The sequence below is a fragment of the Dromaius novaehollandiae genome, chromosome 9, assembly GCF_036370855.1.
Source record: "Dromaius novaehollandiae isolate bDroNov1 chromosome 9, bDroNov1.hap1, whole genome shotgun sequence".
NCBI lineage: Eukaryota > Metazoa > Chordata > Aves > Casuariiformes > Dromaiidae > Dromaius > Dromaius novaehollandiae.
The window spans coordinates 30,419,619-30,445,391 of record NC_088106.1 but is presented as its reverse complement, the minus strand read 5'-3'; the positions used below and the strand labels follow the sequence as shown (position 1 = coordinate 30,445,391).

The 25,773-nt window shown below is 58.7% G+C and overlaps 2 protein-coding genes across 2 annotated transcripts; one reads left to right on the top strand and one right to left on the bottom strand.

The window, feature by feature from the left end:
• Positions 1–220: 220 nt before the first annotated feature.
• On the top strand, positions 221–6,456 carry CFAP410 (cilia and flagella associated protein 410). The gene is made up of 7 exons (XM_064517081.1): positions 221–367; positions 1,024–1,042; positions 1,489–1,535; positions 2,353–2,582; positions 3,276–3,447; positions 4,112–4,205; positions 5,329–6,456. The coding sequence occupies exons 1-7, from the start codon at positions 291–293 to the stop codon at positions 5,452–5,454; spliced, it is 765 nt and encodes a 254-aa protein (XP_064373151.1). The 5' UTR covers positions 221–290; the 3' UTR covers positions 5,455–6,456.
• A 3,805-nt stretch (positions 6,457–10,261) lies between these two features.
• PFKL (phosphofructokinase, liver type) lies at positions 10,262–25,728 on the bottom strand. Its single transcript, XM_064517080.1, has 22 exons — positions 25,572–25,728; positions 23,549–23,622; positions 22,785–22,862; positions 21,451–21,640; positions 20,016–20,181; positions 19,875–19,919; positions 19,482–19,590; positions 18,732–18,827; positions 18,541–18,633; positions 17,896–18,021; positions 17,499–17,563; positions 16,737–16,800; positions 16,171–16,317; positions 15,803–15,873; positions 15,533–15,620; positions 14,385–14,537; positions 13,555–13,719; positions 13,127–13,188; positions 12,496–12,607; positions 12,196–12,295; positions 11,502–11,607; positions 10,262–11,343 (listed from the first exon to the last, which is right to left on the bottom strand). Exons 1-22 carry the CDS (start codon positions 25,660–25,662, stop codon positions 11,196–11,198), a joined length of 2,349 nt encoding a protein of 782 aa, XP_064373150.1. The 5' UTR covers positions 25,663–25,728; the 3' UTR covers positions 10,262–11,195.
• Between the last annotated feature and the right edge of the window lie 45 nt (positions 25,729–25,773).

Sequence of the window (25,773 nt, the reverse complement as noted above, 5' to 3'; positions counted from 1 at the left end):
GCGTGGTGCGGTATGGCGCGGCACGGCCTGGCCCCGGTGCAACGTGGGGCCTCCAGCCCTTTGCGGCACAGCCCTCGCTGCTGCCGCGGAGGGGACAGAAAGGCCCCGCGTCCCCCTGCGCCGGCGCAGCGCCGGGGCCGCGGAGGCGCTGAGGCCGGAGAGCGGGACGGGAAAGCCGAGGGAGTCCGGCTCGGCGCCGCTGCAGGCGGCCCGGCCCGGCCCGGCCCGGGGGCGGAGCGCGGCCGCCGCGGCCCTGGCGACGGTGACGGCGGCGGTTCGGCGGCGCCGCCATGAGGCTGACGCGGGCGGCCGTGCTGGGCCGCGCCAAGGCCGCCGCCCTCGATGGCGTCCGCCGCCTCAACTGCTGGTGGGCACCGGGCGGCGCTGCGCCGGGGGCCGGGGGGCAGGACGCGGCGGCCGGGCCGGGCGGGGGGCGAGGAGGCCTTGCGAGGGGCAGCGGGCCTTGGGGGGGCGGCCTGGGCCTGGAGCGGGGCAGGGTGGCCTTGGGGGGGGCGCAGCGCGCCGTGGGGGGGGCCAGCAGGCCGTGAGGGGGTGCACTGGGGCCGTGGGGGGCCTCGGAGGGACAGGCAGGCCTAGGGTTGGTGCCCTGGGCCTCGGGGGGCCGTGGGGGGCCCAGCAGGCCCTCGGGGGGGGAGAGGGCTGTGGGGGGAGGAGCAGGCTGTGGGGGGGCCCCGGGAAGGGGGCAAGGAGGTCTCAGGGGGTGTACGGGGCCATGGGAGGGACAAGCAAACCTTGGGGGGCGTGCTGGTGGCCTTGGGGGGCTATGGGGGGGGGCAAGCTGGCCCTAGGGGGGTGTGCCAGGCCACGGGGGGCTGTGGGGGACAAGCAGGCTGTGGGGGGATCCTGGGGGGGGTAAAGAGGCCTTGGGGGGCGCAACGGGATGACTGGGGGGGCCGTGAGGGGACCAGGCTGTGACGGGAGGGAGAGGCGGTGGTCCCGGGCGCAGGCGGCATGGTGGGGGAAGCTGGGCCCTGCCGCGACCCCCCGGCTTTCGTCCCGCAGGGGCAGCCGCCTCACAGACGTAAGCACCGCTGTGGCCTCGCTGCTCTCCCCCGCGACGGAGGGGCAGCGCTCGGGGGCCCCTGGGCATCTGGAGCGACCGGCAGCGCCGCCCTGCTGCCTCGAGCCCCAGCCCGCACCCCGCGGCCTGTGCTGCTCCTCGGGGAAAGCCTTGTCCTGGCTGGCGGCTGGAGTGGTGATGGGGAGCTGGTGGCAGGGTGCTGGGGAAGGCAGATTTGGGCTGGCCCTCTGGCAATGAGCTCCAGCGCTTTTGGGGACTGGGTGGAAAGGGTGGAGGGGTTAGTGAGTGTGGCAGCAGATGCCTATGGTTGTGTTCAGCTTGGGTGAGACTGAGGTAACCTTAAATTCCTGTTCTTGCTGTTATATTGCTTGTGCATGATTTAAATTGTTTTTAGTTAGTTAGTTATTTTCCTGTTTGTACAGCTGTTTCTGTCTTTTGCTGCCTAGATATCGATATGCCGGGATTTGCCCAACATCGAGGTGATCACATTCAGGTAAATAGCAGACTCCTGGTCATGGAGCGGGCAGGGACAACTGCGTGTCTCATAGGGCTGTGTCCTGGCACTTGGTTCCTTACTGCCTTTCTGTGACTCTGTGCCAGAGCTGCCTGGCTCTTTTGCCTGATTTCGTATGCGCTGAAATGCAGAAATGCTTATTTTTCTGCTAGCTCCTCTGCACCTTTCCTTTTGCTACTCAAGTTGAGGGTGGGAAATTATTACTGTTTGTAGAGGTGGTTGAACCTCTTTGGATTTTTGCTCCCTAAGTTGTATTCCATAGTTTAGATGGGATTTTGTCAGCCTCGGTATGGGGCCAGAGTGGTTGTTGAAACGCTTCTTAGATCTCACAGGGCTTTTAATTTGCATTAGCCTCCCCGCAACACACCTATCTTCCATGTGTTCTGGGGATCACACAGAGCCTCTGCTGTCCTTGAATCTAAGCTTTTTAGCTTGGTAATCTGACATGGGTTCTCCTTCAGTATGTCTGAGGAACTGCTACAGAAAAGGGTATAAGTGTGATGGATGGTTGGGGGAAGCAAAGGCTGTTTCTCATGTTCAGCTGAGAGGTGAGCCTGCTTTTATAATTCTTTTCTCTGCTTAAAAAGATGGAATGTTATCTTTATGTTCTGTGCAATGTCGTAGGCCGCTCAGCACCCTGCCCTGCTGTGCTGTGCCAGCGTGAGGCTCCTAAATTAAGCCGATGTAGGAAAGGGGGCTGAAGAGCTACTGTCATACAGGGGTCCTGCTCCCATCTGGATGATGCAGCGAGGGAGGGATAGGCTCCCTGGTCTCTGATCTCGTGATCTCTGTTCAGTGTGAATGGCATCTCGGACCTCGAGCCATTGAATCAGTGCCAGAATCTGAGCGAACTCTATCTGAGGAAGAACAACATTGCAAGCCTAAATGAGCTCTTCTATCTCAAAAACCTGCCCCGGCTGAGGGTCCTGTGGCTGTCAGAAAATCCCTGTTGTGGGCCAGACCCCCACCGTTACAGAATGACTGTGCTGCGTAACCTACCCCACCTACAGAAGCTTGATAATCAAGGTGGGTGTTTGCAGATAAATGGGGGCCTGAACAGCCCCAAGCCCTGGGCAGGGTCTTGTCTGGGTCAACTGGAAAGCAGCGATCTGTTGGTTCCTTTAACTAGGATTATGTCCTTTGACTCCTCCTTGACATGACAGTAGAGTAGTGATACCTCAGTCGTGCAGGACCCGTTCACGATTGAGTGGCCTCCCTGAGAGATCCATCCTGTCCAAGCTGCTTTCTCCCTTCTGTTCTCTGCGACACCAGAGTTGACACCAGAGGGACTCATTATAGCTGAGACTGTACTGCTGATGAATGTTTTTAGAGCTCTCTGCTTTGGCAAAACAAAGATTCTGTAACTGGATCTGCTGTCATAAAAATAGGGCAGCTTTTCCACCTGGTAGCAGGAATTTGCAGGCTTTTGGAGCCTGCAAAACCTGAGACAAGAAACAGTAGGTTATCTTTACATCTCTCCTTAATATCTTTCTCGGTTTTGCAAGATTGGTGACAGCTGCCAGTGCTTTCCTGTGTGGGTTTTACTGCGGAAGGAGAATGGAAGCAAAAGGCCAGTACAGAGTGCAATTGTTGGGCGAAACTGTTGCAGCATAGCTCTGCAGCAACAGTACATTCCTAGTTGTGGATGGTGTCTTCCTGAGCTGCTGTAGTTCCTGCATTGTGGCAGGTTCCTGTAGGCTTTTCTTTTGACTTTTGCAGCTGTGACAGAGGAAGAACTGTCCCAGGCCCTGGTTGATGGTGAAGAGATAACGACCCCGCCAGCCAGGAAGAACGTGGAGAACGGCTGCCCCGAGTCCAGTGAATCCAGTGCTGCTGAATCCACAACAGAGACTGAGAGTGAGCTGCTGAACTTCAGTCTGGAGGAGACAAAGTGAGGGCTTGCTCGTGAGCTGTTAGGATTTCGGGGCTGAACTCATGTGTAGCATGAAAGGACCCTGCCAGCCAGCCCCAGTATTATGTGAGCCAGACCTGCAACTGGTGCAAATTCCTGTTGTTCCAGTTACCGTGGTGGAGCTGTGCTGGTTTAGTAGCACTTGTGGGTCTGGTTCTGTATCTGCAAAACAGGCTCTTCCATAGGTGGGTACTTGCTCTGAAGTGTGTCAGCTGCATGTGTGGACAGAGAGGGATCTTCACTGAACTGTGAGCTCCAGTCCATTCCTGCTTAGCTCTTCCGCTACACGCTTTGGCACACATTAGTGCTGTGGTACATGTTGTTGCAGTGTAGTGTTATGTGGTCAGTCTGCAGTCCCAGCTAGCACTGGGCATGGGAATCTGTCATTCCTGGTAGGACTGGGGCAGACTCCTTATGGCATTGTGCTCATTTACATTTTATGACTGTGAGGCTTTTACTGCGTAGGGGAGGTTTGCTTGGGATGTTGTGTTCTGTAGGCAGTGGTGTTGTGTGAGGTAGATGCGCTTTGAACCCTTCAGCTAGATACCTCTTGCATGGTTGCCTGTGATTGTAAGGGATTGTCTTGGTGGACACAGGTGCTCACTTCTGGTCATATAACGCTTGCTCTTCCTCCCTTCTTTAGCAAAATTCGAGAGCAGCTCGGTATGAAGCCTGTTCCCAGGGATAAATTTTCCTCCTTTTCACCACGAGAGACGGACTGCAGCAGAAAGAAGAGAGTGAGTGTCTTTAAAGACCAAATTGCTTTTCATCTTTAAGACATCGTGTGATGTTTTTCCTCCGAATGGGGAGAAAGCCTGATGGGGTTTGTACTCTTGATCTGGCTGCACACAAGCATGTGCATGTCCCTTACACTGGGGTTGCGCTAAGGTGGCTGGGCAGTAGCTGAAATACAGTTGGCAAGCTGTTGGCCTAGTGGGCTAGAGGCTGCTGAGTTTAGGTGGCTCCTCTGACACCTCCGTGATGCAGCCTGAGATGAACCTGTCAGCTGTTAAGCTGAGTCCAGCTGGGAGCTGCTGTATGCTGGGCTCAGTGCCATCACTTTGATGGGTTTTGGAAGGCCAGAGTGAGATCTAGACCACGTTCTGCTTCATGCTAGTCACCTGCAATCTCTCATTCATTCATGTTTTAAGCTTACTTGAGTGTATTCCTTTGCAGTATCTTGAGTACTCCTGCAGGCTCTGGCCTTCAGGAAAAGAGAACATACAACAAGGGGAAATGGCCACAGATTGCAGCTTGGGAGGCTCAGGTTGGACATGAGGAAAGAGCTGTTCACTAGGAGTGTAGTTATCTAGAGAGGCTGTGGAATCTCTTTCTCGAGTTTTTCAGGTCTTGGCTTGACAAAGCCATTGGTCTTGTGTTGGCAGTAGTCCTGCTTTGATGGGACGTTGGGCTGGGGACCTCCAGAGATGCCTTCCAACTAGCGCTTTTGCGATTCTACCAGCTTTTCCTCTTCTTCAGATCAGAGGGTCCCTGTCGTTTCCCATGCTACACACGGTCAACAGTGGAGAGAGAGGGTGACTGCTCAGCCAAATATGCTTTTCCTTGCAGAAGTCAGTTCAATGGGTGGCGAGAAGCCAGAGGCCTTTGGGCTGTCCATGCGGGACTGGGCGTACAAGTTTGTCCTGCATTCCAGTTAGACTCGTCAGATGCAGGCTCTGCCCTGTCAGTCCCAAGGGCTTGGTTGGATTTGTCCCTGTAGCTGCAGGTGTCTGTTGCAGACTGCTGCTGAGGTTTTAGGAGTCCCTAGAAGAAGCAGTTCTTTGAAAACCGAGTACCCTGTTCTTCCCAAGGCTGGCACTAACATGCTTGTATAAAGCAATCTCCGTCTCGTTCTGACAGAATAACGTCCTGAATGCCATCCTGCTTCTCATGAAGGAACTGGACTCCGAGGGGCTGGAGATCGTCCAGGAAACAGCGGGGAGGAGGCTCCAGGCCTTTCGGAAGAAGGAGCTGCAGGAGGAGTGATAGTGCTCATTACAAATCTCCCCAGAGCACTTTGCGGGCTGGGGAACCAGCTCCTGACCAGCAGCACCATTCTGCCCACACATTTCAGGCTACAGCCAAAACCTCAGCGTGTCCTGCTGTGCTTTCCCTGCGGGCAGGCTGTGACAGGATGCTGTGAAAGCAGTTGCACCTTTAGCTCCTGCCGTTGCGCTTGGCTGTACATACCATGGTGGGGCTGGCAGCACCTGATCTGACTCATGAGAGCTTTCCTGCATGCACAGCAGGCTCCTTACATTTGTATCTCTCGTGGCTGGGGTCATTTGATCAGAGCTGCAGGGGAATCAGCACGCAAAAACTAGGAGGGGTGCAGTGAGAGGTGCTAGTGCCTGCTGCTGTGCTAGCAAAGGGGGATAGCAAAGCCTGCTGATGGCGAGAAAGGTCACTCACTGCTTGTTCTCTGTTGAACTTAAGCTGGGCCTGACATGGTACCAGCCTCTTTTTGTGAAGACTTTGAAGGCAGCTCCTACCACAAAGACTTGGTTTTATGAAACTTGTCAAAAGGGAGACTGCCTCAAATAATGACTGAGAACTGTCTTTGGGGCAGTTTGTGAAGCTCAGTGTCAAATTCTTAGTTTATCTTAAACTCTTAACTCCTTTTGGTCCTTGTTAGCATATGCAGCATCTGACTTGGTGATGAGATGGCCTAAAGAAAAGCTTGGTGCAACTTAGCTGAAACAGAACTTTCTCTCTCCCATGTGCTGAATGCTCAGGTCTGCTTTATCCCCCACATGCCCTGCAGGGTTTAGAGCAGCTGAAGGAAACTTAAGTTTGGATTAAAAACCACGTGTGCATTTTGCAGTTGAGGAGAAAACAAGACAAGCGTTCCTGGCCAGTTTGCACAGGTATCAAGAGCAGGATTTCTCTTCAGCTGAAGAAGCTGAATTTACTAAAACTGTACAGAGTTGTTAAATACTAAATTAAACATTGTAACATATATGCCAAATAAAAATAATTTTCTCTCTAGCATGTGTACACTGTGGCTGGAGTCAACAAACATGGTGAGAATTGCTGACTGTGGGCATTACTGCATTAAGTGTGGGTCTCAGCTTGCATTGTTAGCTCCTGTAAAGTGGGAGGAGGGTTGTTAGCCTTTGTTCTCTTCTGCTTTACTAGACCCTTTAAATGGCTTCCTCTGCTGTGCTGCTATTTGATAACCAGAATAACTATTGCACCTTTCCAGTGCTGAGCTGCTTTTCAAAGAAAGACACCAACTTTGCTATTTGAGAACCTTCCGCCGATAGAAGTCCATCCAAATACAAGGAGACGAAAGAGATTTTGAGTGGGGCTCAACGTGTTTTCTTTTGCCAAGGTGCAAAGTCTGCCACAGGCTAGTGTGATGGGCTCTGGGACGTATGAGGTGAGACCGTGGGCCCGCGGTGCCACACAGCTGCAGTCCCTAGAGCACAAGCTGTGCAGGGCAGCCTGGCCTTTGTGGCTCCACTCTCCTGTGGTGGTGCAGGCATGCAAACCTCTGCACACTCGCTAGTGCTGATGGGAAAGAGCGCTTAGATTTTGACAGCCCTGTGCATGCAAGCCTGCTTAGCTGGCTTTGTCATGAGAGGGCAGAAGTTGTCCCTTGCTGCTTAGTTCTTGAATTCTGTGTTAAAACCAATTGCACTTAAATAGTCAGTGTGATTTATAATATACTGGACTTCTCTTGACAGCCAAGGCCAGAGAGACTTCCCCATCGCCTTGTTTGCATCTTGCCCTTGTGATGAGGGCATGTCTTCTCCCAGGCCATCCTGAGAGCCTGCCAGGCAGCAGAAGTCATGCCTTTTCACATGGGAGGAATTCAGGAGCTGCAGTTTGTGCACAGTTAGATGCCCCCGTGGCCCAGAGACTCCAGGTTTATTGGGAGGAATGTGAACAAAGTAAGCACAGTCTGGGGCTTTTCTTCATGAAGGGAGCTTGGTGTCTCATTTGGCAGCTGCTGAGGCCTGAGGCTGCTCTGGCACAGTTCCTCTGCGCCCTCAGCTTGAGAAATTGGGCTGTTGCTCCCCTTCAGCCTAGCTGTCCCCAAGCAGAGTTCTTCGCCTACGTGCCGTGCTCGTCATACTTGGCTGATGCTGGTGCTCCTGCTGCCAGGCAATCTGCCCTGGCTGATCTTGACCACTCCTTCCTCCTGCTGCAGGGACGACCCCTGCAGCCTCCCACTTGCTCTCCAAACAGCCCAGGGAGTAGGCTTGACCCTTAGGCTTGTCCCTTTTCACTCTGGAAACCTGGCAGCCTTCCTTTGGCTGTCAGAGGCGCGTGGCTGTGCTCTGACAGCACCGCTAGAACAGGAGCAGGGGAGACTGGTTAACAGGAGGGACTCTCTGCAGGGGACAACTCATCTGCTGCCAGCGGTTGCTTCCTGCTGGAGAGAAGCTCTCCCTGGTTCCCCACCTTGCACAGGCTCCTTTTGGGTGGGGGTGAGGGGGGTGGGTGGGAAGAAGGGTAAAGCTGCCAGATGATGTATTTTGCAGGCCCTGCTGTTTGAGGTACTCTGGCAACCCCAGGGCTCTGTCAGCATGCAGGGGAGGTGGCATCCAGCACATGTGTTTGGCTGGAATGCTCTGGGCTGGCTTTGCTCACCGGCAGGCCCAGCTTTTGCACTAGGTGGTGTCAGGGAGGAGTGAGGGCAGCTGCTCCCTTACAGACAGGGAGCTGGGAGCCAAGCGCGATGATATGCCACAGGCAAGGGCCCACAGTGTATCTCAGGTGGGGACTGAAGGCCCAGGGCCTGTGGGCAGGGTTGTGGGTCCCAGGTGAGCCTGGTCAGGGTCTATTTGTGCCCTCAAGGTCGCAAGGGGCAGGATGTGAAGGCCCAGCTGCTGGTCTGATGTTTTTGTGTTGTAAGTTGGGCTAATGTGAAGCCAGGGCTGTGGTATATGCATGAGGTCCTGGGCACACAGGGCCTCGCTTCATCCTATAGGGACTCGCGGTAGCTGTGTTCACTCTCCATGCACTGCTGGTTTTGAACGGGATGCAGATGCAAGGGACTGCACCTACTGACCTCCCACCAGGAATCTGGCACTCCAGGCTGTTTTGGGGAACTTGGGGTTAGGGCCAAAGTGTCCCTGTCCTCAAGTGCTTCCAGCTGTGCAGTTTGTCAGGGTGCTTGGGGACATCTCCTCCCCTTCACACCATGAATCAGGGATGACATGGCCTCCAGGGAACCTGCATCCATCCCTGCCTGAGCTAAAGCTGGGCACTGGAGTACAGTGACTTGCTGCTGTACTGACCCAGCCCCCTCCAGGGCCCTGCCTGCTGCCAGGGGAGCAAGGCTGCAGAGAACAGGAGTGCTGGAGAGGAGCTGAATATGTGGGGCTCGCTGGCTGCACCTGGGCACTAGGCTCCACCTGGCACTTGGCATGATGATGTAGCTTTGCAGCAGGATTTGCCTGTGCCCTGACCTGCCTCAGCTGGGGTGATTGAGCAGCGAGGACAAACATTTCCCAGTAGTTTCTTGTCAGCAGCTGGCTGCCTGTGGAAGCTGATCCAGCACAACTTGTGTTTAAAGGCTCCTCAGGGACCTTCGGAGGCTTCTGGCCCGGGCGGAAAGCCATCTTTCCAGCGTGGTGAGTCAGAGGTGTGGGACCACCACTGCGCAGCGATCGGAGTGAGGCGGTGCAGGAGCTGACTCTGACCGTGGCCTGTGTTCCGGTGGCTTGACGAAGGCCCTGCTGATGCTGAGGAGCAGGATGGGGTGCAGCAGCTCAGAGGCAGTCTGTCCATAGGGCAGCTCAGCAGGGCCATAAATCAGTGCTCCGGAGGGTGCTTCCTACCTACCACCTTCCCAAGGATATAACCTCTGTCCAAAGCCCAGAACAAGTAACATGGCAGTGCTCTGGGCCACACTGCTGCCCCTGAAATCAAGGGGGACTTGTCACAGGGGGAGACTCCATGTGGAGCAGTGGGGAGAATTACAGCATGTCCAAACCAAAGGACTGTGATATGTCCTCGTGCTGGCGACGTCCCACAGACCAGAGGCTGCAGGCCCCAGGAGGAGAGGCTGGCGCGGAAGCCCTGGGAAATCAGCTACGCTCAGATATCTGGCATTGGCCAAGGCCTCTGAGCTCAGAGCCAGGCCTGAGCACTGCAAGTGGGAGCTTAAGTGCTTGGCAGCCACCCTGAGAAATTCTGTTATAAACAAACATGTCATGTTGATAAATCAGTTTTGAACTTTCTTTGAAGGTGGGAAACAAAACATGGGAGAAACAATTTCTGTCCGGGGTTGCAGTGTCTCCCCACAGAGGGATGCTGACTTTGCACCCACTGGTCGCCAGCCAAGGCACAGTGTGAACTCGTGCCTGGGAGAGGCCCCTGGCGGGCCTGCTCTCCAGACCCGAGCAGAGCAGAGCGGATGAGGGAGATGTGAGCAGCGCCTGGGCTTGGAGACACAGCCATGCTCCTGGGGAAGCTCCTGGCTTTGCATTAATTCAGCTCCAGAGAAAGCCTCATGCTTCAGCAAGCATGTCTTAATGCCTCCTGGATTTGCTCACTGTGGACGGCTCCTGCTTTCCCACAACTGCTCCCCAGAAATCAGCACTCCTGGCGAGGCTGTGCTAACCGTCCCAGCCCAGCACGGGACTGTTCTCTCATCCTAACACTCCTGGCAACGGCACAGCCCTGCACAGCCCTGGGGTTGTGGGATGGGGACTACTCCGGTTCACTTGGCATCAGCAGAGGAGCAGGACCTCGATGTATTCGCACACCCCCAGGAAACACAGGCCCTCTCCTCCCTAGTGGGACTTGGCACGCAATGACCAGTTTCCAGAGACACAGATTTGGCTCCAGCAGGTTTTATCTCTAGAAGACACAAGCAGCGCCATGAACGGTACAAGACATGAGATTCACAGAGCAACGGTGTCATGATGGGCACAGCCCTGCTCATGGCAAGAGTACCTGGCACAAAAGGGCACGCCTCTGGGGCCAGAAAGGCACCAGCACCAAATGCCACGTAGCAGCGGTCAGAGCCAAGCGTCATGCAAGATGGCTGGGGAGCAGGGCTTGCCAGGACCAGTGCTCTGTGCTAGGCTCTCAAGATATCCCACTAGGCAAACACCCGAGGTGGATGGAGCCAGTGGGCAACGCGCAGACGACACACACAGCAAGGCCATGAAAAACTGAAGGAGCTTTAGTGGGGACCCGTGTGGCAGCAGCGAGCCCCCAGGGTTGGCCCCCACCTGCTCTGGAACAGTACAGCGTCTTCCTCAGTTCTCCTCCTCAGCTTTCCTCCCAATTTGGAGGGCAGGGAACTAAAAGCAGCAATTGGCTCATGCGGTCAAGCCGCTAAGTAAGGAATCTGGATCCTTAACCGTTAAATAGTAAGAATAAACTAAAAGGGGAAGGTTAAGGGTCTGGGCTGTGCAGCTGGGCTCTAGGAATACCATTTCTTCCCCCAGCTGCTGAGGGACCAGACCCTGGGCCAGCATTTCCAGGCATGATTGTGTTGTTTTAGGAACCAAGGCCAGGCTCTGCCTGCTTTAAAGGGTCTGGAGCAAAAGTACTGGCTGTTGAAAACATGGGTCCTAGTGCTCCCTGAGCAGCACCTGGGGAAGGGGGTGCACGCTCAGGGATGGCTGAGATATCCCACAGGTCTGCAGCCCACTTACTGCTGTGGTGCTCCGAGTGAGCACGTGGTCCTGGGCCATGTGGCCCTCCGGAGGTGTTAGATGGGAGGGAGAGGGAGCGGGGAGCTACAGCTCAGGCTGGCAGGACTAGAAGCCCTTCTCGATGCTGAGTGTGCGCCGGGTGACATGCTCCATCGTCCCGGAGATGTACTCCGTCAAGCTGATCTGGTAGTTGGCGAGCATCTTCAGCATGAGCCTCAGGTTCAGCCACCACTGCTCCTGGGGCAGCCTGTGTCTGCAAGAGAGGGACAGAGCTCTCAGCCTGCAGGACAGCCAGGAGTGGACAGACCTTTCCAGCAAGAATCACCCTGGTCCAGAAAGGTCCCCCCGGACTCGCCATCCTGGAGACTGGTGAACCACGGGGAGAGAACGGGCGTCAGAACAGAAACTTACTCAAAATCAGTGACTTTCTTGAGCTCCGTCACGGGGCTGAAGGCCACCACCTTCTTCCTGAGCCCAATCACGCAGGCAGAGTCGGCCGAGTTGGCAAACACGCGCCCTGTGGGGACACAGCCAACCGTTACCGCGTGGCAGAGTGGTTAGAAGCCAGCCTGACCAGCACAGAGCACAGCAGCAAGGGCTGCCTGGCTCCACCAGCACGGCCATGAGCCGCTACGGGCAACCACGGGGGAAGCCCACTCTCGCCAGTGGGTGCTGGAGCCTGCTGTCAGTGAGGAAGGGGCAAGACCCCTCTCCTTCATGGCTACCAGGGTGCAGAGGAGCCTTTGGAGCCTGGCAGATGTGTCCTGGGAGGTAAAAACATCACAGGCCAATTCTCCTGCCTGTTTGCTGATCCCAGCGGGCTGTTCTCCCCCTGTCCCAGGGCACAGGGGACGTGGCAGTGGCTGGCAGGCAGGAATGTGCTCGGAGACCCACTGGGCAGACACGCGTAGCAGGGAGACGTGCCCTCTGCTCACTGCTTGCCTGAAGACAGGGCTGGGACAGGCAGCACAAGGCTTCTTGTAGCCTCACAGGCTGGCAAAACACCAGCCCAGCTTGGCACAAACTGCCTGGGAGTTCCTCCTGGCTCTGGCACAGGAACGTCGGCCCAGGCCAGGCGCGTGCCGCAGATCAGGCGTTCGCTCACCCTTGCGGTAGACTTCCTGCAGCTTCTCCGACATCCACAGCACAGCCTTCACTCCCAGCTTAGTACTGTAGTTACGGTCAAAGGGTGTTGGGGCCCCTCCCTGGTTGCAGAGAAACACTGGCATCAAGCCCACGCGCAGAATCGCTCAGTGCCTTTGGCACCAGCCCAGCAGACAGCGGCAGCAGCAAACGCTGCTTGCCCCAGGGCATCTCCTGGGGCAAGGTGCAAACAGCCCCACCACTGGTGCCTCTCTGTGCCTGCCCCCAGTGCGGTCCTGCCCCCCATCAAAGCTGCCTGTACCTGCTGGAGGTGGCCAAGGACGTTAATCCTGCAGTCGAAGATGCCCTTGCCCTCGGAGGAGTAGAGGTTGTAGAGGAACTCGGTGGTGTAGTGTTCGTGGCACTTCTCATTGCTGAGGGAGCAGAGGGAAGGTAGGGGGATGGTTGCTCCTTCATTTGATGTCCTTAGAGATGTCCCTCCATGCGCCCTGCACACACCTCCAACTCCTCACCCAGCTTTCTAACCGGTTTTTGGCAGGGCTGACCTGTTACGTTTTGAGCTCAGGGACTCCTCGGAGGCCCAGATCAGATAGTCTCTAGACCATCTCCTGAGCAGGGTGCCTGGGGCTGGGGTGCAGACAGGAGTTCAGAGCAGAAATCTCCTTTGGTATCAGCGTTGCACATCCAGGGAGGATGCTGTGCATCCAGCGCACCAAACCCTCCCGCATCCAGGGCCCATCTCTGGCTGCATGCAGGCGTTGGGCAGTGGGAGGTGGTCAACCACCCCCCCTCCCGCCTTCCCAAAAGCAGGGAGGCTTGTCCAGCTCAGCTCTGGGCTCACTCTCTGGCACAGGGGCAGTCTGGGCTTGTTCCCAGGCTGGTAAGAGACTGTCCCACAGCCTCTGGCAGTGTGGCAGAGGGGATGGACTCACCGCAGCACCAGGCCCCTCTGGATGTCCGTCTTCATTTTGTCAGTCAAGTGTTCCACGTTGGCCTGCAAGACAAACCCCAGGCTGTGATCCTAACAGCACCTCGTCCCCTCTCTGCAGCCAACCCAGTGAGATGAGATAGCTCTTAAGGGGTGCCTCTGATCCTACTGTTCCCGATACTTCAGACTAGAGAGCCACTAACGTCACCACGCTGTGTCATAGGCATTGCCCTGAGGTGCCTTAAAGATCTCCCTCACACTGACACACACTCCTTGAAATCCCGCTCTGTTCCCAAGCACTTCTTTCCAGCTTCCTTCTTTTTAATGAAACGATGCCACAAATAACTGTGTGCGCTGCAGTCCCAAAACACAGCTCAGCAGCACTGGGGTTGTACAGCTCTGCCGCAGCCCAAGCCGTGTTCCCCTGCTCACCTTCAGGTCATGGATGGTGAAAGGATCTTCGTACACATAGGCAGCGTCTGCACCCACCGCGATGCCGGTCACCGTCGACAGGTACCCGCAATAGCCGCCCATCGTCTCCACGATGAACACACGGCGCTTTGTGCCTGAGGCCGACTGCTTGATACGGTCACAGCTCTGCACCGGGAAAAGAAGGACCGAGGTGCTCGTTAGTGCAGACGCCAGAATGAGAGGGGTCCGGATCACAAGAGCAAAACATGCAGAGTGTGCCCCAATTTTGTTGCTACCTGCACACACTGAAATGGCCACTGGGAGATTCTCCTCTCCAGCTTCCTCCCCAGAGTTGCCTGCATCCCACAGATGAGACAGGTTGTGGGGCAACACCTCCCAGGGCATGGTGTACCCTGCATGCACATTAACTGGGGCAGGGCGGGGATGGGATGTGTGAATAATTTTGCATTTTCACCCACCAATGCTTCTCCCACAGTGGTTTGGCAGTGCCTGGGCTGCAAGGAGGAAGATCCCCCTGACTGTCCAGGATCTCAGGGGTCTCACCACTTCCCGTTCAGTGCTAGCACTGCAACGCAAGGTATCTGTGCCCACCTCTGCCCAGCATGGGCTGAAAGGATGCTTTGGATGCATCCCAGAGCAGCGGATGGCTGATGGCAGTCAGCCAGAGCTGTGTCCGTGGGGCCACGGGTCTGCGGGTTTGCAGACACAGCCCTGCTGGTTCCCCTGCGCGCTCTCGGGAGCCGCTGTGGTGACGGGACTCCGCTTCCCGCAGAGCAGGCTGGCGCCACGGCCTGCCTCCCACGCCAAAGGCTGCTCCCTGCTCGCCTCACCTCCATGGCAGCGTTGACGGCGGTGTCCGAGCCCAGGCTGAAGTCAGTCCCAGGCACGTTGTTGCTGATGGTGGCCGGGATCACGCACATGATGATGCAGAGCTCCTCATACTGCCCACGCGCTTCAACAAGCTGCAGCACGCCCTCGTAGGCCTGCAAGAAGCGGAGGGTTGGAAATTTGCTGGTCCTGGAGCATGAGGGCCTTAGCTTGCCAGGGACCTGCCTCCGGATTTACGTCTCACAGCCTGGTCACGTCTCCCCCTAAAGCAAGGGGGTTGGCAGACCCCCCGGGCAGACCCTGCACTGCACCGAGAGCACCCCCAGCTCAGGAGATACAGCTCCACAGGGGCACAGAGAAGAACCAGCCCAGGAGGACCCAGCAGAGCCGTGTTGCACACCAAGGACCCTGACAGTTTTTAGCAAGCTTGTTTGAGCTGAGAGGAAGCATCTGTGTTTCTACTACTAACAGTTACCAGTGACCATTTAATTAGAGAATGAATGCTGGCCAGGGATAGGATTTTAATTAGGAGGTACTGCAAGCATCAGGCAGGCCATACACTCGTGCACAGGCCTGCAAGCAGCCAGGAAAGTGCTCTGCTGCAAGCAGCTAGGAATGGTCTCGGGCTAGGAGAAGGCGTTTGGCTGCATGGCTGCAACAGCCCAGCGCCAGCTCCTTTGTGCACCCAGCCGTGCTGCTTCCAGCTGGCAGCTCACACGTCCTTTCTCCCACGTTAAAACACAGTCTTTACCAGAGCGGTAGTAACGATAAAGAGATAACAAGTGTTTGCATCGTCTGAGATGCAGACAACCCACTTTGTGCCTCGAGCAGTGGGCACAGGCTCGGAAGACCTGGCCTGCGCCCCCAGCTCGGATCTCAGCTCTGTGCCTTATCTTGCACAAGCCTCTCCCAGGCCTCAGGTCCTAAGCCAGCAAACAAAGAGAGAACAACGCGCTCTTTGTCTCCTCTACTTACACTGCAAGCCACCTGGGGCTGGGACCATCGCTACTTCCCGGCTGGATGGCATGCAAGCACCCCATCTCAGCTGGAACCCCCTCATTTCAATGATACCACAGCCTGATTTTAAACACCCAGCTCCACCCCGACTCACACACACCATCAAAAAAAGGACTGATGATTTTCCCCGCACCTCAAACCCCCCAATGACCAGGAGGGCCTGGATGTTAAATTTCCGCACGTTCTCCACGATCTTTTCCATGCACGTCTTGGGCAGGGTTCTGCAGGGGGAAGAGACAGCGGGATCAGCACAGCCGATCCCTGCAAACAGGCTTGCTCCCCACAGATGACAGCAAGGTCCCCTCCCAGCGCTCGACCAGGGTGCAGTCCCCTCTGCAAACCATGTAGAGCACAGGGCCCACAGATGTGCCCCACTGCCTGCCGAGGCTAACGTGGCACTTACCGCTTGGTGCCCAGCATGGACCCACCGCGTCCCAGCCAGCCTGCCACGTCGTGCCAGCCCACCTCGCGGATCTGCAAGGACCAGTGTTTGGTTTCCAGGTGGGTGACAGCCTGGCCTTCCCCTTCCAGGCCCACCCATGCCACCAGGATACCCAAGACACCCACCCACACGTCCATCCACCAACTCTGAAAAGGTCTGGGTGACCCCAGCTTGCCTGTGTGCAGGCACCCACTGTGCACAGCCCTAGCTCCGACAAAGCCTTCCTAAAGACCTAAGCGGAAAGCCACAGAGATCTGCACCCACATCAGAAGCCAGCACCCGAGCTGGATTCATGAGGTGTTGAACCACCCCCAGCAAAGCACATTTACCTGCCCTTTGGATAAGCCCTCAAAGCCGTCGTTCACCACGTACACGGTGTGCCCCTGGCAGATCCCGATCCGCACGGCGGACCTGACGGCAGCGTTCATGCCCGCGGCAGGGGCACCCACGTTCAGGATGGCCAGGCTGAAGGGGCTCTGTGGGGACAGGATGTAGGAGAAGGGCACGTCAGGACTGAGAGCTCAGACGCTACACGCTGGACACTGAGCCGGGGCTGGCCCCCACTGGACAGAGTTCCCAGGGATAGTGTGCCAGGACCTGTTGTCTCAGTGCTTCTCATATCCAAAGCTGGAAGGGACCAGGACAATCCCAAAGGCCTCTGCAGCATTTTCATCAGCCCCACCACAGTCCTCGTCATGCATCAGGGCTATGTGAGCAAGGCCAGGGCTGCACGCGCGCCCTGCACACGGAGGAGCTTGGGGCTCCACGGAGAGCAGCACACGCACTCGTGCCCTTGACCAGGTCTGCACTGCGTGTGCCCATTTGCTTCCCTGAAGGCAGAAGCCATGAAGCAGTGAGACAGCCCACTGCTCTTGGCACCTCCTTCTTCCCTTACCTTCTCCTGAGCTGGTTTCTGGTGTGCCAACAGCTTGTAGATGTTCCAGTTGTTTTCAAAGCTCCTGCAAAGAAAACGCTTGCTCTCAGCAGGGAGGGAGCTGTGCTGCTTCACAGCCCTACGTGTGCCTCTGAGGCACGTCTGGGCCCAGGCACAGTGGCCACTCTGGGACACGGAAAGCCTGGAGAGCTCCACAGCTGGAGGTGACCTCCAGTCTAGAGGAGCCAGTTACAGCGACGTCTCCCATCTGGGGCTGTCCTGGCCTCTCTGCACTAAGGGCCAGACCCCTGGCTGAGCTCTCCCAAGCCCCAGGTGCAGCTCCATGCTCCCAGTGCCTTCCCCAAGTACCCCAGAGCAGGGGGACAGCTGAGCAATCCACACTAGAGAGGGACTTTAGAAACCTCTTGGTGAGGAAAGGGGACTTGGATCGCTTCACACGTGTGACTGGGCATCAGCAAAGGGCACAGAGCCCAAAGGTGCTCCATCCGGCCAACCCTCTACACCCTCCTCTCCCCGTGACTGTGCCAGCCAGGGTTGGCTGCCCTGAAAACCTTACTGTCCAGTCAGGGTCTGCACGAAGATCCTTGTTTTCTCCCTTTAGAGGCATTTTTTAACCCTACTTTAAAAACTGGGGACATTAGTGCTGGAGCCAAACCTCCCCCAAGAAGTGCCTTCACCCCGGCAGAGGCAGCACGCGGCAGGGCACTCTGACCCAGCCGGGAATTTTAGTGCTCCACAAAGCCTGGCGACCCTTCTCCTCACCTTCCACGGAGCTGGATGGCCTCCTCAAACCTCTTCTCATCCATGGCCTTCTGAACATCCTTTGTCTGTAGAGAGAGACACAGCAACGTAACACACACGCTTACTGTGAGGGGAATGGGACAACCCACTACCACCAACCCAGAGGTGCATGGTGCCACTGCTCTTCCTAAGAAACAACCAGGGCAGGATGGCAAAACCAATGACACTACACAAGTACATGGGCTCGTCAGGCCTGATAACCACAGAGGGATGTACTGGCTCCATGATCTTCCCAGATGCACATGCGAATCTCTCCTCACCTAGCTAATCACTGTCACACACCCAAGTCCCTCGGACACTGGGGAGACCAAGCTGCGCCCCCGGACACCGTGCCCACCACAGCCTCACGTGTACTCACCACCTGGACGCACTCCATGAGGGGCAGCCGCACCGACTGGTTCCCCGACAGGCTCACCACGCAGGCAGGGGTGTCCGGCGTGGCCTCCAGCAGCGCCATCACCGCTTCCATCCCCATCTTGCTGCTCTGCAAAGGGGACACGCAGCCCCGTGATGCCGGTGCCAACCCACCGCCCCTATACTCTCCTGGTGTCCACGCTCGGCAGCAGGAGATGTGCCTGGGGAAAGCTTCTCAGTTGGGCAGTCAGACCTGCTGACGTGAGACCTTCCCTGGGCTCATGTTTGCAAGAGGTAAACACGCGCTTGGAAGTCACGCGGCTGCTTGCACAGCTCCATTAGTCTGATTTATGGCCAGAGAGCTGCTGGGTTATTTAAGAGCAGTGAAGTTAGTGGTGGATTAGAGGAATGGGTGCACCATTCTGCCTGGCACAGCAGAGGCTGCAGGGAGCACATCAGCATTATCTGAGCTGGCATGTTCTTCGCAGCTGGCAGAGGGAAGCCAGGAACAGGGTCTCCAAGGCCCACAGCACTCTCAGCCCGTGCTGCAGGCTGTAAGGCCTGACCCCCTCCTTCCCACAGGCCTGGGACTCCCCCACCATGCTCACACCAAGGAGCACAGTCCCCTTGGTCCCCCTGCAAGACCTACCAGGACACGGTCAAAGGCTGATGGTGTCCCTCCACGCTGCACGTGGCCGAGGACAGTCACCCGTGTGTCGAAGCCCAGGCGCTGGACCACCAGCTGCACAGCAGAGGAAAGAAGCCGTCAGGACAGGGGGACGAGGTGGCCACAGCGGCTGGCCATGGCAAAGGGGAGAGGGCACTCAAGTGGGCGCTTACGTCCTTCACGTAGTTGGAAGAAATGGGCTTGCCATTCCGGTCAATGGCACCCTCTGCAATGATGATGATGTTGAGCCGTGACCCTCTGCTGCGTGTCTAACACAAGGGAAGACAGACAGACAGCCTGGCTTAGCTGAGATCACTCGTGTCTGAGCACATCCGTGCCTCAGGCCGAGCCTCCTTCCCTTGCCAGCACCACAAATCCACCCATGCCTCCAGGAGCTCGGCTGCAGGAAAGCGCCGGCTGCGGCCGCGTGAGAGCTCCCTGAAGCCACCATCTCTGCCCTGCAGACGAGGCCTCGGCTGCGCAGGAATGTCTCTCACCCTGGCCAGCCCACAGCAGGCACCAGTCGAGCACCGGGACACTGGCCCCTGCCTCCGGGCGAGCTCTGGTAAAAGGGGAAAGCTCTGCCTTTGTGAACCGGGCTCCAACGCCAGACTTTTCCAGGCTGCCCACTGGCACGCGACAGCCCAATTTGCATTCGGCTGAGTGCTCCGTTTCACGGAGACAATAGCATGAGCTCCCGAAACTTCACAGCGGACAAGTGCTGGTCTGTTGTGCGCTGGCTCTATCGGAGAGGGGGCTTGTAGACTCCCTGGGGACCAAGCCCTGCAGCAGCCAGGACTTAGTGCAAAACACTGAGCTATTCCAGTCTGGATCTAGTGGGAGCTCTCTGGTCCAAAAGGAGGCACTGAAAGCCTGGGCCGTACAAATGACCCTCTTGGCAGGGAAAGGAGCCCCCATCTCACCTCCCCAAGTCTCTCGCACATGAGGTCCTCCCAGCCGTCCTCTGGGGGCGATTCGGGGATGAAGACCCAGTCAGCCCCTGAGGCCAGGCCAGACACCAGGGCCAGGTACCTGGAGGGGCAGAAGGCGTTAGCATCGTGCCAGCTGGCACCAGGTGACTGACAGCACCTTGGTGGGGAGGGTAACACGGGCAATGCTCAATGTTGTGCCTGGCCCAGGACATGACGCTGGACTGCACAGCAGAGCGGAGACCCTGGGCAGCCTCTCGGCCACTTAATGTGGCTGCGGGCTTCCCCCACAGCACTGCCCTGCGCGCACTGGGCTGCCCTTCCCTCTCTTAGCCCCAGCCCACCCAACGCTCACTGAAGACTTTCCCCATCTCCTGGAGCTCTTACCCGCAGTGCCTGCCCATCACCTCCAGCACGAATGTCCTCTGATGGCTGCAGAGAGACCAAGGGGAGAGAAGGGGCATCAGTGCTCTCTCCATGAGCTCCCAGGGACAGGGCACGCCTGGCTGGCAGTGAGGGCTCGCTCACCTCTGGGCCGTGGTGGTGATTGCATCAATCACCTCCATGATGCGGTGCAGCGCCGAGTCGGTGCCGATGGTCATGTCAGTGCCGCAGAAGTCGTTGTCGATGGAGCCCACCAGGCCGACGATGTTCAGGTGGCAGTACTCCTTCGCCACGTCCTCGCTGATCTGCCCTGGGGGGTGACAGGCAGGCGCTTTCTAGGAGGGGCAAGTCTGCAGCTGTGCCGAACCCTGCGAAAGTCTCTGGCAGAGCAAGGCAGCGCTTGGGCTAGGAAGAACTGGGTGTCTCTCGCTTGAATGACAGGGCTGGGATAGGACAAGTGATGACAGCACACGAGCCAGCACAGCGGATCCATCTCCCACCCTGGCCTGAAGGCTGTACTGGGGCCATGGCATGGACTGGCCACCAAAGGATCTCTAAAAGCAAGTCCACCTTTCTCCCTTTCAACACACATGCAGCAGCCCTCACACTGCATCCAGTCCTTCCTTTGTGTGCTTCAAACTCGCTGCCACGGACTATGCTAGACGCCCCGTGGTTCGTAGATCTTCGCTCCCTGTTCATCAGCACAACATCCCTGATTTCACAGACCTCCGTGCCCTGGTCTCCCCCTCCTTCCTCAAGCTGTTCCAGATCCCTCTCTGCCTTTGCAGCTCTGTCCTAGTGCAGCCCTGGCTCTCCCCTGGCAGCCAGAACTGTGCACAGAACCAGAGAGGAAAGTCTTCTCCGGATTTACAGACCACGAGATGCGTGTCTTTGGCTACGCTCTCTATTCCTTGCCTAACAAGGCCCAGCTTTCCACTTGACTTTCTGACTGCTGCTGAACCATTTTTAATTGCTCTCTTATTTCCTTCGTGAAATTGAACCCTTTGAAGATGTCAACAAGCCAACTGCGCAGCCAAGCCCTGAGAAACAGCTTCCCCCTCGGATCAAGCACGCAGCTGCGCTTCCTGGCTCCCAGTCCCTTTTATTAGATGCAACGGAGACTTTAGCAGTTCAGACCTCAGACTAAAAGATCACCTAAGCACGTGGGATTTCAAGCACACCAAAAAGGCAGAGCAGCAGCCAGCAGCTGGAAACTGGGGCCAGATTAAAAACAAAAGAAATCTATTTTAATTTAATGGGGGGAAGAGGGGGAGGGATGACTACTGAAAGAAACCCCTAAGGGAAGTGGGAATTTGCCATTTTTTGACGTTTCCTGACCCAGACAAGTTACCCTTGGAGGTAAAAAAAACTCCAGCCAAAGCAAAGCTTGGTCTCAGTCAGGGGGGACCTGCCTTGTGCTATCAAACGCTCCCCCTCGGCTTTGTGCCCTCCGAGCACACAGGGAGCCTGTTGATTTCCTAGCCACACCATGCCAAAACACCCGGCTGTGTGGGGGTCCTGCCCTCTCCGGCCGTACCCAGGGGTTATCGGCCCGGCGCCGGCCCCACGCCGCACACACCGTCTTTAACCAGCTCTTCCAGCAGGCCGCCCCACTCCGTCCGGAAGATGTTGGCTCCCGTCAGGCTGCCGTCTCCCCCGATGACGCACAGGTTGGTGATGCCGTGTTGCACGAGGTTGCAGGCGGCCCGGAGGCGGCCCTCGCGCGTGGTGAAAGCCTTGCAGCGGGCGCTGCCGATGATGGTGCCGCCCTGCAGCCCGGGGCAGAGAGGAAACGAGGGTCAGCCCCAGCAGCCCGCGCGGGGCCAGAGGGCTCCGGCGGTGAGCGGGGAGAGAGGAGGAACCTGCCGCTGCCCCATCTGCAGCTGCCCCATCTGCCCTGCACCGTCTGCTCCCCGCAGGCAGCGGCACCCTGCCCCGCTCCCGGCAGGGCGGCTCGGACACGTTTCAGACCGCGGTCACGTCGCTGCGGGAACGCTCTCCCTGCTGGAGCCTGCCCCGCAGCTCCGCTCCCTCCGCAGCTGACGCAACATCCACCCCTGCGGAGAAAGGCTTTCGATCGCTCCAGCAGCCCGGCCCCGCCACGTCCCCGGGGGAACGTTTGTGCTGGCTTTGTTCTGGGTCACATCCCGGCCAGGAAAGCGGCCCCAGGTCCTGTCTTGGCAGGAGACTGCCTGGCTCCGGCTTGCATTGCTCCCGGAGCTCGGCGGGTGGGACGTACCTGCCTCGCCGGCTGCCTTGTAAACGGAGCCCACCCGCTCCCCTTGCAGGCGCCGCGCCACAAAAACGCAGACTGACGAAAAGCAGCACTTCCACCCCAGCCCGGCTCCAAGCTGCCGTGCAGCGAGCTCCTGACTGCGTTTCGAGCACGTACCAGAAGGCCCCTGCGCCCCGAGGCATCCCACGCCGGAGACGCAGTCCTGCTAGCACCGTTAGATGGTGCGAGTGCTGCAGCGAGGACCGCAGCACGGCTGCCCTCTCTGCCGTGGTCCCTGACACGTATCTCTACCCGCGGCTTGCGCGAGACAGCAGCCAACGTCCTCACCCCACGGCCCACCCCAGTCCCCAGGGCCACAAGCGCAGCTTGCCCCAGCGTGGTCCGGCCACGCGGACAAGACCAAAGCCACCGAGGCATCCCAGCTCGCAGAGGCCCGAGGAGGAGCCGACGATGGGCGTGAGAAGGCAGGCGAGGATGTTTGCGCAGGGAGAGCCATTAGGAGGGTCACAGATCAGGCAATGGAGAATGGAAAAAAAGGCTGGAGTTGAAGCAACAGGAGAAGAAAAACGCCATGCAAGCAAAAACAGAGACCTAGGCATGCTGCACAGGCAAAAACGGAGGGACTGAAAAGACTACACATACAGAGAGCATGCAAAGCGACGGCCGCCGAGCCCTACCAGCTGGATGATGTTGGAGACGCTCAGCCAGTTTGCTTGCTTGATATGCTCTCCTCCTTCCACCAGTCCCTCGTAACCCTGCAAAAGAGAGGCAGAGGTAGGAGGTGCTGCCCTGCTGGGGTGCCTCAGGCCTGCCCAGGTTCCCCGGCGCCACGCTTTGCCCTGCGCACAGGGAGATGGGTCCGCGGAGCTGGAGAGGGGCAGCACACACCTGTGCCTCCTCCCAAGCAGCAGCCCCAGCTTTTGGGAGACTCCTTGGAGGTACTTCTAGTCCTGCTTGGCACACCATGGGGCTGCAAGCAGGCCAAAGCTGGCAAGGTCTCCCGGACACAGAAAGCACCGGGGGGAGCTGGCCATGGGGTGACACGTTTGGCGGCTCCGGCAGGGCTCGTGTGGGCAGCTCTGGGGGTCACTCTGGCCCCCCGGCAAAGCGCATCCCTCACGGCTGGGACATTCAGCCTCTCGGGGAGGGCGGCTGTGCCTGCTCCCACCGGGGCTTGGCAGCGGGGAGCTGGGCACGGGGGACACTACCAGACCCCTGTGTCTGCTGCCGCACCCCCCCCCCCCCGAAGCAGGACAAGCCCGTCTGCCCGTGCTGGGGGGCAACATTGTAGAGTGGCTCTTCAGAAACACGCTGTCCAACCCAGCCCCGGTCTGTGTCCCCGTCTGGTGTCACCAGTGGCACTTGTCCACCACAGAGGGGGCAGAACAGGGCTGTTTTCCCCCTTCAGCAACGCCCGGAGAGAGCAACGTGATAATCGAACCTCATAGATCAGGAAAACCTTGGCTCCCACGTATATTCCCATGCGGGTCACGGCACGGACGGCGGCATTCATACCTGGAAAGGCGAGAGGGGATAAAGAGCGGCCCCAAGCAGGCAGCGCCTCGGCACACCCGCAGCAGCACGTACACGGGACCAGGCCTTACGGGCAGCATCTCAGGCAGTCACCAGGCAGATGACTGTTAAGCCAACGCTTCCCCTTGGTGCCCAGAGCATAATTCATTGTAAATAGCCACTCATTCCCTCTCATCGGGGGCTAAGTCAAAGAGGATCACAGCACCCTCATCCTGGATCCCTCCTTCACGGTGAAGACACCCGTTATTTGGCTTTCCTAACATGACGCATTACCACCACTCGGGCCCCGGGACAACCTGCAGAAGCGCCCCAGGACAGTCTGCAGCAGGAGGGCTGCGGGGCCAACACCACCCCTGCGGAGGAAGCGGGCCGGGAGCCCAGGCCCCAGTCGCTCTTTGGAGGAGAAAGGTGGAAATAAACCTTTCTCAGCTGCTGCCACGGGCCTGGGAGCCAGAGGAAACGTCACAACCCAGCTTCATGCCTGGAGGCTCTCCGCTTCTCACCTCCCAGTGCGGGAGGGAGGGAGGGAGGGGAAAGGAAAGGGGCCTGAGTGCAGCAGCCATCAGCACGGAAACCGGCCTCGCACAGCACGAGCAAGAGTCGGGCGGTGACAGCTCTCACGCCTGGCAGCCCCAGGCTGGACTCCAAGGACAGGTTTTTCCCTATTTCCTATTGCAATAAGCAGCTGTGTGCCCGCGATGGTGCGGTGATGGTCGGCATGCAGAGGAAACAGCCGCGCGTGGAGGAGACCACCGGCCTGGCCTGGTGCCGGGAAGCCGGGTGATGCGCTGGCCAGCTCTGATGGGCTACACGGATGCCCCTGGGCAAAGGGCTGTGCAGATATGTCCTGGCCCGAAAAAATTGTGGCTCTGCAGCCCCGGGAGCTCCTGGTGTGCTGCGCCCTCGAGGCGAGACCGTTTGCTGCCCTGACTTCCCCCAGCTGCTGCCCGTCGCTCGGGGGCATCAGGCTGCGGCGGGGTGCCAGCTCGGCGCACCGTGCCGAGCCTCGCGCACGCGGCCCTCCACGTGCTGCTTCGCTCCGCTGCTGCGGGTGCCTCTGCGAGCTGGGACGGGGACGCGCTACGGCTTCCACGCGGTTCATCCCCGGACCGGCAGCCTTGCAAAGGGCCGAGGCCGCAGGGGAGGACGTGCTGCGAGGACCGAGCGTGCCTCGCTCTTAGCCCGGCCCGGCTGCGATCACGGCTCAGCGCCGCTGCCGCCAGCTTGCACCTGGCTCAAGTGGACGAGGAGCACGAGGGCAGGCGGTGCGCCGGGGCCTGCCAGCGGCTTTCTGCAACCCCTGAGCGCCTTGGGCCGCGTCCAGGAGCTAAGCAGCCCGCCGCCGTCCGCAGCAGCACCCGCGCGCCACGCTCGTCCCTCTTCAGGGGTTTCCCTAATGGCTGACGGAGGCTTTGAGCGCACGGCATAAAGCGAGTTTTCGGCTCTATCTTTATCTCGGGCCCTGGAAGCGGCCCAGCTGCAGGCCTTGCGCTCTGCGGCAGGGGCCGTGCCCGGTGCTCCCCCGCGCCCTGCCAGAGAGCATCGGCGGAGCCGGGCAGACGGCGGGCGGCCCCAAAGGGTTATGCAAGCGCAGACCCGCGCCCCGAGGAGCCGCGGGAAGGTCTCCCTGCGGGCACCGGCGCTCCGCGGATTCCGGCTAATCCCGGCAGCGCGGCGCGCACCGAGGCTAATCTGCGGGAGGATAAACGAGCCGCCGACGTGACCGCCGGCCCGCGCAGCGCGGAGCAGCGCTCTGCCTCCCGCGCCCGCTGCCTCCCCGCCGCGCCGGAGCCCCGGGGACGCGCGTGTGACCCCGCCGCGGGCCGCCCCCCCCCCCTTCCCCCCGGGCCCGGCGGCGCTGGGGGGGGGCACCGGCGGGGGGGGGGGGTCGCGGGGGCCGTGCGGCGGCGGGGGAGGGTCGGCGGTCCCACCTTGCGCGTCGCCGCCGCTGGTGAGCACGGCGATGGCCATGCCGGCCCCCGCCATGCGCAGCTTCTCCAGCTCCAGCGCCGCCGCCGCCATCGCTGCGCTTCCCCGGCACCGGCCGCCGCCGCAGGCCCCGCCCCCCCCCCGGCCCCGCCCCCCTCCCCGGCCCCGCCCCCTTGCCCCAAGGCCCCGCCCACCGGCGTCGCC